This window comes from Thamnophis elegans, chromosome 3 (genome assembly GCF_009769535.1).
Source record: "Thamnophis elegans isolate rThaEle1 chromosome 3, rThaEle1.pri, whole genome shotgun sequence".
NCBI lineage: Eukaryota > Metazoa > Chordata > Lepidosauria > Squamata > Colubridae > Thamnophis > Thamnophis elegans.
In genome coordinates, this window is record NC_045543.1 from 43,575,357 (window position 1) to 43,587,244 (window position 11,888).

At 37.6% G+C, this 11,888-nt stretch overlaps 1 protein-coding gene across 1 annotated transcript; it reads left to right on the plus strand.

The window, feature by feature from the left end:
- Positions 1-7,158: 7,158 nt before the first annotated feature.
- LOC116505751 (cationic trypsin-like) lies at positions 7,159-9,441 on the plus strand (the record flags this gene model as incomplete). The annotated part of the gene is given in 7 exon segments (XM_032213122.1): positions 7,159-7,198; positions 8,154-8,210; positions 8,213-8,318; positions 8,609-8,862; positions 9,233-9,259; positions 9,262-9,314; positions 9,316-9,441. Coding segments are annotated over 7 exon segments (663 nt in total), but the record flags the coding sequence as incomplete, so codon positions are not given.
- Between the last annotated feature and the right edge of the window lie 2,447 nt (positions 9,442-11,888).

An 11,888-nucleotide genomic window follows, 5' to 3' on the forward strand; every position in this document is an offset into this window, starting at 1 on the left:
TTGAATCCTGGCCCAGAAGAAGCTCTCTGGAGCAAGGCTTTGGTGGCAGGAAGGACTTCGAGCCTCTCTAACCAAGCAGGAAGTGAAGGTGGGGACCTGCAACACCAGAGGAACTCATCTCTCTTCCAGTTACAAAGCTGACTCACTTACAATGGTTAATGGCAGATTATGACAGGCATGATTAGCAATGAAATTAATGACTTTTTTTCCAATTCTCCCTTTTCTTTCTTCTACGATCTCAGTTTTCAGATACTGCAAAGTACATTTTATGTTAGACGATCTCTTCGGTGCTCAGCTGCTATCCATTATTTATTTTCAGAATGGAATTTGAAGATTCAAAGATTGTTGTTCCCTTATTGAAAAGTCCTCCAATGATAGCATCATACCATTTCTAGCAATCAGGAGAATTAAAAGGACAAACTTTAAATTTCAGGTGTATTTTTTCTCTTTTGTATTAGATATAATACACAGGAAAGCTGATTCCACGCTGAATTAAACATAAATGTTCCAATATAATTAAGCTTTCATTTGCAAAATGAAAATTAGTAAAATGAAAATTAGTAAAATGAAAACTCATTTAAGCAGAGATATGACCAAAACAAGGTTAATATCTGCTAAGAGAAACATTCCCAGTCTCTATTTTTAACTGAAACTTTATGACCATGTTCAATATACTTTTTCACCCACATTCTGGTCTCCATCGATTAAGCAGTATCATCAAACAAGACCCAGGAACCTTTGAAATGATAATATAACATTGCTAACAAAAATGTCCTCTTCATAGAAATAATATTTACACACCAGCAAGGAAGCCAAAGATAAAAAATTTAGTATGGATGGGAGGAGCCAAAGTCACGATGACACGACGTGCGATCTCAATGCTCTGAGATCGCAATTGATACTTTTGTCTCTGGATGGTCCAAACAGACCTAAACCTCCCACAGAGATGGTGAACAGGAAGAATACATCTTCCTGATCACAGGGACATCACAAAGTTTCTGATTCATCCAAGAGAAGCTCTTCAAGCCAGTGACAAAAAATCCAGCCAAATGGCTGATGAAGTCGGGGCACCTCCAAAATGGAAAGATGTGGAAAGAGAAAGTGTTTTCAGCTGGTGAGGAATTTTTACTGTTTTAAAAGTGACTGCCTATTAAAAAAAACTTAAAATTAATTTAAATTGGAGAACAGAAGAAATAAGCGGTGGAATTAAATTTGGACTGGTTTTGAACAGTGGGTTATCTTACTTTTTAAATGCTATTTTTACAAATGGAATTTATGCAAGCCTTTTAAAACAAACGGATTAAGTTTCCTTCTTCTATTTTTTTTCTTTGACTATTCTCTGTAATCTAGGGACTAAAAAAATCTCCTCTTTCATTACTGTGGGTGTTTTTCTAACTCATTTAAGAATCAGACCTTTTTTTAAACTTGAAATACAAAAAGATACAAAAAGAAACACAGAAATGGTAATATTGTAATATTATAACACTGCTACTCGGAGGCTAGAGGTTTGTATATTGAAAACAAAATATTTTTTTCACTGATTATCCTGGCTTGGCACTTCAAGGACTCACAGCTTATTTATAGAGAGTGATAAAAAGAAGAAGAAAATCACACAGATGTTCCTTTGAAGTAGATTTTTAACCAGAGAAAGGTGAAATGTTATTGTGATGCTCAATTTTGTTTCTAGGCTAGAGCAGCAGTGTTTGTCAGCTGGAAATCATGATACAATTTCAACACCAGAAAGAAGTTTTAAATCTGCAAAAGATACTCTCAGAAATACAGAAATTATCAAAGTGAGAAGATAGAGAAGAAGTTGGATTACTTGTGCCTCTAACAGTAAAATATGATGGAGATGTTGAAGATGTTCATCAAATGGAAAAAGTGGCGGTTAAAATCCAAAAAATCGAAGAGGAAAATGAATATAAAGAAATTAAAATTGCTGACATTTATGGTGATTGGTTTGTTTCTGAAAACAGAAAGAGTGGAATACTGAAGAGGAATTAAATTGAGGGGAAACCTACCCCAGATGGGAAGATACAGAAGAGGAAAAAATAAAATAATGTATGGATTTAAAGAGAGAAATCTTATTACCAATGGTTTTGATAGCACCACCGATAATCAAAGATAAGCTGATTAAGGAAAGAGAAGAAGGGCATCAAAATTACATGAGAGATTTTATAGGCAAAGAGTTGCTAAGAGGAGTCCAAACAAAGTTGATTAAGGAGATGATTAGAGAACTGATGCCACAAATGGCAGAAGATATGACACTGTTTTGTTACTGGAAAGACACAGGTTGATAGATGAAAGAGTATAATTTAAAACTAGCTAAACTTAGTGAAATGTAGTGATAATAGATATAGTTAAATAAATAATTGATAATGATAATAATGTATACAATGTGTAGTGTTATGATAAGTAATAACTGGATATGAATATTGAATGGTATCCATGAAAAGAAGATTAGAAACTCTTTTGGATTATATATAAAGGTTAATAATAATAATAATAATAATAATAATAATAATAATAATAATAATAATAATCCATTAAGGCCAAAATCGAAAAATCCTCTGATGATGCCAAATGCAGACTTTGCAAAGAAGCTGATGAAACTGTTGATCACATACTCAGCTGCTGTAAAAAAAATCGCACAGACTGATTATAAATTGCGGCACAATTCAGTAGCGCAAATGATCCATTGGAATTTGTGCAAAAATTTTAATATTAAAACAGCAATAAACTGGTGGGAACATCAGCCTGAAAAAGTCACCGAAAATCAGATGGTCAAGATCTTGTGGGATTTCCGTATACAAATGGACAAAATACTGGCACATAATACACCAGACATCACACTGGTTGAGAAAAACAAGGTTACAATCATAGATATTGCAATACCAGATGATAGCAGGGTCGCCGAGAAGGAACATGAAAAAATCGCAAAATACCAGGACTTAAAAATCGAAATTCAACGACTATGGCACAAACCAGCAGTGGTAATTCCAGTGGTAATTGGCACACTGGGTGCTATTCCAAAAGCACTGGAATTACATTTAAAACAGTTAAAAATTGACAAAATCACCATCAGTCAAATGCAAAAAGCCACACTGCTTGGATCTGCACCCATATTACGAAAATACGTTACAACGTCCTAGGCCCCTGGGTGGGACCCGACTAGTAATCAATGCCAAATCCGGCGAAACAACTGGCCGCTGTGATACAATTGTATAATAATAATAATAATAATAATAATAATAATAATAATAATAATAATAATAATAATGATCCCACTATCAGTAATCTTAAAAAAAATGAAATTAGGCTACCAAACAGCCAAAAAAGCTGAAAAAATTTCGCATTTACTATATATGGATGATTTGAAACTCTATGGAAAGTCAGAAATAGAAATCCAATCATTGACAAATACAGTCCGAGTATTCAACACCGATATTTCAATGCAGTTTGGCATGGAAAAATGCGCCACTGTATCCATAAAAAGGGGCAAAATCACTGCATCTGAGGGAATTGAAATGCCCAATGGCCAACTAATTAAATGCAAAGAAAATGAAGCCTACAAATACTTAGGCATTCTGCAGTTGGATAACATCAAGCATGGAGAAGTAAAAACTATTGTCAGGCGAGAGTACACCAACAGAGTTAGGAAAATTTTGAAATCTAAATTGAATGGTGGAAATACAATCAAGGCCATAAATACCTGGGCAATACCAGTTATAAGATACACAGCTGGCATAGTTAACTGGACACAAGCTGATTTGGACCTTTTGGACCGAAAAACCAGGAAACTAATGACAATGCACTACAGTTTACACCCACGTGGTGATACTGATAGACTGTACCTGCCCCGAAAATCAGGTGGCAGAGGATTATTACAAGTGAAGCAAACAGTTGAAGAAGAAAAACATGCACTGGCTGATTATTTAAAAGAAAGTCAAGAACATCTATTAATCGAAGTAAAGAACAAAAATCTACTGAAGGCCCAACAGACAAAACAAGAATACAGAAAAGATGTGATAAAATCAAGAATGGAGAGTTGGCAGAACAAAGCACTGCATGGTCAATTTCTGGAAAAAATAAAAGATAAAGTGGACAGTGAACAAACTTGGTTATGGTTAAAAACAGGTACATTAAAGAAAGAAACATAGTCACTAATCCTGGCTGCGCAAGAACAAGCTATCCGCACAAATGCCATTAAGGCCAAAATCGAAAAATCCTCTGATGATGCCAAATGCAGACTTTGCAAAGAAGCTGATGAAACTGTTGATCACATACTCAGCTGCTGTAAAAAAATCGCGCAGACTGATTATAAATTGCGGCACAATTCAGTAGCACAAATGATCCATTGGAATTTGTGCAAAAATTATAATATTAAAACAGCAACAAACTGGTGGGAACATCAGCCTGAAAAAGTCACCGAAAATCAGATGGTCAAGATCTTGTGGGATTTCCGTATACAAACCGACAAAATACTGGCGCATAATACACCAGACATCACACTGGTTGAGAAAAATAAGGTCACAATCATAGACATCGCAATACCAGGTGATAGCAGGGTCGCCGAGAAGGAACATGAAAAAATCGCAAGATACCAGGACTTAAAAATCGAAATTCAACGACTATGGCACAAACCAGCAGTGGTAATTCCAGTGGTAATTGGCACACTGGGTGCTATTCCAAAAGCACTGGAATTACATTTAAAACAGTTAAAAATTGACAAAATCACCATCAGTCAAATGCAAAAAGCCGCACTGCTTGGATCTGCACGCATATTACGAAAATACGTTACGACGTCCTAGGCCCCTGGGTGGGGCCCGACTAGTAACCAATGCCAAATCTGGCGAAACAACTGGCCGCTGTGATACAATTGTACAACAACAACAACATCAACAACAACAACAACAACAACAACAACAATAATAATAATAATAATAATAATAATAATAATAATAATAATAAAGAATTACGTTAGATTCAGTTAAGTCTTGATTATTAGGGGGGAAATGATATGATGCAGGATATAGTTAAATAAAGGAGGGATAATGATAATAACGTATATATATGTATGGGTACAACATAAGGAAATGAGATGTAAATTGTAAAGAGTGATTTGGAAAGAAGGATAGAAAACTTTGTTATTAAATATTATGGATGTTTAGCTGGAATAGGACATAAGGATTTAGTGTCATTGGAGGATTTTAGAAATAGTAAATGAAATGCCAGTATGTAGTTATGTATTAAATCTTGGTATATTTTATGATGAAGGACGTTTAAACAACTATAGTCAAATGAAAATGGAGATACGATGACGGAAACATGTATAAATATCTGAGTTAAAATACTTGAGTTAATATTAATTATGCTTGATGACTGTGGAAGAGATGCACGAAAGTCTTTTGTAACCAACTGATACACTTTCTGCAGTATGTAAAAAAGGAAGGTTTTATGTGTTACTTGTTTGAAAATGAAAAATAAAAAATCTTTAATAAAAAAATAGTATGATAAATGTAGTATCCACAGTATTAATCTAAGAATGATACTATTAAATGGTTGGATGGATCAGGTATGGGAGAAACTCATGTGAATTCCATCTTTCCTCAGAACAAGTGCTGAGAAGTCTCATCTTGAGATTGGAAAGAGACTTCTGTAGATTTTCAAGTTGAATTTGAACATCAAACTAGTGAACCTGATAACTTTTAATAACAATTCAGGGCTGAATTTGCAAAGGTGGGACTTTCAAGCTACTAAAATTAATCTATATTTCCAGGGAATTCTAGAGTTTAAGGTCCATATATTGAAAACCTGTCAAAGTTCAGAAATACTGAACTATAGTATTAGACAAATACCATGGATTTTGAATCAGGTGTCTTTGTGGATGAAACAGCCAATGAAAGTTGTGTTTCAGCCAAAGCCGCTAAACTATTCTGCACAGTGTGCGGACTAGTGTAACTTATGCCCAATAATAACTCCAGGTGAACAAAAGTGTTGTAGACAGGAACAGCTGAGAACAAGCAAATTCTTCTTTGGAGTTATGACAATATAGATAAAACCTAGGCTCTTTAAAACTAAACCCAACATCTCAAATATTCTTAAAGATTATCCATAACTCAAAGCCCAAATCATTATCAATTCCATGTCCTTGCAGGAGACAAATTGTTCTGTAAAGGAGGAAAGCTGTTCAAAGGATCTTTGATTCAGGGCTGTGTAGTACTTTGAACATGTGGGTAAAAAAATGCTAAAGAATATATTAAGGGGCTGTCTGTAACTCCTGAAATCAGACCCAGCTTTTCCTAGGATTGCAGCTCACCGAATTGTACAACCTAGGTGAGATGGAGTGGAGAAATCAGTATCTCTAAGGAAATGTAGATATGCCATATGCATATCTTCCCATATTCCAAAGCAGGTTTTGCCTTTGGATCAGAAGCATTACATAGCACTAGCATCCACCCCACTGCATCCCATGCTAGAAAAGTGGAAATCATTCAAAAGAAAAAGGAACAAAACGTTTTGACAGAAGAAGGAAGCTAGTGGGATATGGGCAGTAACCCAATTGCCATGAAGACAGGTGGCATTTCTCATTTTTGTTTCAACTAGTTTGTGTTGCCCTTTTCATGACAACAGCCAGCTTAATGGAGAAAAGTCTGGTTCATTACTTCTTATTCCTTATTCCATTTTATGAATACATGGCCTGTTTACAGGAAGTTCATGTTTCTTTTTTTTAATTAAAAAAATTAAGTTTTAATTTGAAACAAATACAAGATCGTTCTTTACATGCTATAGAAAGTGTATTGGTTGGTTACAAAAAGACTTTCAGGCATCTCTTCCACGGTCAACAAACAATAATTCATATTAACTTAAATATTTTAATTCAAATATTTATACATATCACCATCATCATCTCTCCATTTTCATTTGACTATAATTGTTTAAGCGTCCTTCATCATAAAATATACCAAAATTTAATACATAACCACATACTGGCCTTTCAATTACTATTTCTAAAATCCTCCACTAACACTAAATCCTTATGTCCTATTCTAGCTAAACATCCATAATATTTAATAACAAAGTTTTCTAATCCTCCTTTCCAAATCACTGTTTAGAGTTTACATCCAGTTTCCTTATGTTATACCCATATCTATATATACGTTGTTATTCTTATCCCTCCTTTATTTGACTATATCCTGTATCATCATAACATTTCCCCCCTAATAATCAAAACTTTAATTGTATCTAACTTACTTGTTGTTGTTGTTGTTGTTGTTGTTGTTATTATTTATGTATCATCCAAAGGGATTGCTAATCTTCCTTACATGGGTGCCATTCAATATTCATATACAATTATACTCATCATAACACTACACATTGTATACATTATCAGTTATTTATTTAAGCTATATCTATTATCAATAAATTTCACTAAGTTTAATTAGTTTTAAATTATATTCTTCCATCTATCAACCTGTATCTTTCCAATAGCAAAACAGTCTCATATCTTCTGCCATTTGTGGTGCCAGTCCTCTAATCATCTTCTTGGTCAGCTTTGTACAGATTTCTCTTAGCAACTCCTTGCTTATAAGATCTCTCATATAATCCTGATGCCCTCTTTCTGTTTCCTTATTCAGCTTATCTTTGATTGTCAGCAGTTATCAATGCTTTTGCTAATAGAATTTCTCTTTAAATCCATAGATTCTTTAGTTTTTTCTTCTTCTGTATCTTGCCCTCTGGAATAGATTTCCTCTCCATTTAATTCCTCTTTCAGTATTCCATTCTTTCCATTTTCAGAGACAAACCAATCACCATAAATATCAGCAGGTTTAATCTCTTTATATTCATTTTCCACTTTGATTTTTTGAGTTTCAACCACCCCATTTTGCATTTGATAGACATCCTCAATTTCTTCATCATATTTTATTGTTATGTGCTCTAAGTATTCCAGTTTTTAGAAGTTCATGTTTCTTAAAAGAAGTGAAAATGTGGAAGTATGTGAACTATTGATACTGTGCATTGGGAAACACATAACAGTTGACTGATTGCTTGGGACATACAGAGAATAAATGAGGATCAATCAGTAAAGCAAATTAATATTTGGTTCCTGTTTCGCCACTATGAAATCTTCTCTAAATATTTTCGTTATCCAGTTGCCGTCCCCATCGATGATGAAGACGATGATAAAATTTTGGGTGGTTACACCTGCAAAAGCATTCCGTCTCCGATCATGTTTCTCTGAATTCTGGAAGATATAGATGTAGTGGCTCCATCATAAACAACCGATGGATTCTTTCAGCTGCTTACTACAGTATATTGTAAGTAATGATATATTTATTTGTATTAGAAAATTGAATAAAGGATACACATACTTGCTTTTATATGCAGATAAGTGTGCACACATATTTGTAGAAGTGTTCGTTGCTTGCCTAATAGTGGAAGTCAACATACAATTGTGTCCATCTTTTTCAGGATTCAGCCATTCTGGACAACGGGATGCCCTTGTGAATGACAATATTAGTGGGCCTGGTTTTTATCTTGCAGCATATTAAAATAAGTTGGATGAAAATAGATATGACCAAAATCTCTGTTTCTTGTTTTGGTTCAGCCAATTTCAAGTGAGACTTGGGGAATACAGTTTGTCCACAGATGATGGTTCCAAGCAGCACATTGATCCAGTCAAAATCATTCCCCATCCTAAATACAACCACAGAACTTTGGACAATGACATCATGTTCATCAAATTATCCAAGCCAGCCAGTCTCAATTCCCGTGTTTCAGCAATCTGTCTACCAAGCAGCTGTCCATCCACCAGAAAAATATGTTTAGTCTCTGGCTGGGGCAACATTCTCAGCAGTGGCGGTGAGTCTTCTTCAAGTTTTTTAACCGAGATAGGATCATCTGTGATCATTTTCAGTTGAGTTTATTGAGCAAAACAGGGTCATACATATTAATCCTTGGCTTTCATTTACTAATAAATTCCATAATAAATTGGATCATTTCATGTAAAACCATGTATCCCAATAAGGTACTCAGAACTTGCCTTAAGTCCAAGATATGATCAACTGGTAGATTTCTCCAATGAAGCAAAGGATGGTTGGCATCCTTAGGGCAATAATTTTATAGAAATTTGTGGATGAGCTTCTTTTCTATTTGCTCTGTAGAAACTTTCCAGGGAATGTCTAATGTCTATGTTCGAAAGTAAACACAATTTCTTTGATCTTTCCCACAGAACATTATCCAGATCTCCTACAGTGCCTGTACTTTCTCAGGCTGAGTGCGTTGGGGCTCATCCATGGAAAATCACCAACAATACGTATGTTTTGTGCTGGATACCTGGAAGGTGGAAAAAACACTTGTCATGTATATAATTTCCTTTTTCTCTATTTTGCATCATATAGTTCAGATGGTGCTCAAAACACATCCCATTATATAAATTAAATTCATAGCTAGCTTGTGTTGGCCTTGACAATATAATAGAGAAGTGGACAGTTGGGAGAGATCTTTATAAGAATAAACGAACAGCTCTTATTATAGTCTTATTACTTTGCTAACTTTACTTTGGATCTGCATTATTTCTCCATGGGAATGTACTAGATCTGCAGTTCAAGAGACAGATTGGAGATTCAGAATTTCCTGCCCTTGTATGAAGACGCATGTCTAAATTTAGACTTTCTCCCCACTTGACATTAAAATAGGTGTGTGTGTGTGTGCGTTTGTGTGTAAGATCATAGGAGAACTGAAGCCAAATGGTGTAGGAGATATTACATTTCCCTGTAGCATACAGCAGCTTCCTGTTCCACCAGATTCCTTTAGAGCAATGCTTCTCAATTTGGCATCTTTAAAATGTGTGGACCTGAATTCCCAGAATTCCCCAACATGAATAGAATTGAAGTCCACACATCTTAAAGTTGCCAAATTTGAATAACACTGTTAATGTGCTAATAATGGCACATTATTTCCTGGCACAAAGGAATAATTCTAATTGCTCAGTATAATTTTATATTGCTTCCAATGCATCAGATTTTCCCCAGACGTCCATGGAATGGTAGAATTTGTGAGGTGCTATCTCTTTTAGGAAGCTCTTACCAGACAGTTATAGTACATCTGGGATTTTTATCTCCACATGCCCCTAAGGTGACCAGATTTTCAGATTGGAAAAGAGGGATGCCCTTGACCGGGAGGGGGGGGGCTTTTTTTTTAAAAAAAAATTTTGTCAAAAGGTCACCCCAGGACACTGAAACCAGCATAAATACGAATCTGTTGCCAAACAAAATTTTGATCACGTGACCATGAGGATGCTGCAACGGTCGCTAAGTGTGAAAAATGGTCATCAGTCCCTTTTTTCAATGCCATTGTATCTTCCTGATTATTTTTACTCGGGAGTAAAAAGCGGCTGCCGGTCGCGCAGAGAACTTCCACGTGGTTCCATCCAGACTTGCCGCCCGTGCCAGCGCAGCACAGGGGCTGGCTGTGAACTCCGCAAAGCCAAAGGGGGAGAAGGGGGCTGTCTCCTCCCCCCAGCCCAGCGCCTCCCAATTCCCACGGTACCAAATAAGACAATAAGAATAAAATAAGTACATTATTTACAAAACATGATTTATTTTACTCACCACCAGTAAGCGCAGCTGCAACCCCAACAAGAAAGACAAAATAAAATGGAGACTCGCGCATGCGTCCTCAGCTAAGGAGTCCAGGTTGGCCAGCTCACTGATTGGCTGGAGTCCAGCCAATCAAATCAGTGAGCGGCAGGCTGGGCTGGCTTAAAATTGTAGGTAGCATAGAACAGAACGATGAGCCAGCCCAGCAGCTGATGGGCGGGAGCTGCGAGCGTCAAAAAAAGCGTGCCTTTTAAAAAAGCGGGCGGGACGTGGGAAAATGCATCAAAAAGCGGGGGTGTCCCGCCAAAAGCGGGACGTCTGGTCACCTTACATGCCCCCCTCTCTATTCTTTTCCTCAGTTCCCATGCCCCGACGGGTCTGCACAAGTTCCTCGCCTAGTTAAGCGCGCCTTGGATCCCAGCCCCGGGGCACCTTTCCACGGTTGGCCAAGCTCCTGCTCTCCCCACAAAAGGTAGCCTCGCCGCCGCCTCTCTCTATTCCCTTTGCCCGCTGTCGGTTAAGAACAAAGCCCACAGTGGGGAAGCTGCTTGTTTGTGTGCCTGGGATTCTTTGGGGGGGGGTGTAATTGTCTCCAGCTGAAGGAGCGGAAGCGGGAGGAACGGAGAAGCCAGGGAAAAGATGCAACCCCCCCCCCAAACTTCCCGCTGGGTTAAAGTAGAGCCTCGGGATGCCTTCATATGGAATCTCCCCCCTTCCTCTCGGCTTTGACCTAGGGAGATCCCAGGTGCTCCCACCACCCAGCTGGAAAGGAGGAAAATCGCATGGTTGGGGAGAATCAGTGAGCCGGCACATCCTCCGCACCCTTAAAATCCCCATTCCCTCCCACTCCAGGGGTAGGATACTGCAAAATCCCCATTCCCTCCCCCCACCAGGGGTAGGATACTGCAAAATCCCCATTCCCTCCCCCCTCCAGGGGTAGGATACTGCAAAATCCCCATTTCCTCTCCCCTCCAGGGGAAGGATACTATAAAATCCCCATTCCCTCCCCACTCCAGAGGTAGGATACTGCAAAATCCCCATTCCCTCCCCCCTCCAGGGGTAGGATACTGCAAAATCCCCATTTCCTCTCCCCTCCAGGGGAAGGATACTATAAAATCCCCATTCCCTCCCCACTCCAGGGGTAGGATACTGCAAAATCCCCATTCCCTCCCCCCTCCAGGGGTAGGATACTGCAAAATCCCCATTTCCTCTCCCCTCCAGCAGAAGGATACTGCAAAATCCCCATTTCCTCCCCATTCCAGGGGTAGGATACTGCAAAATCCCCAT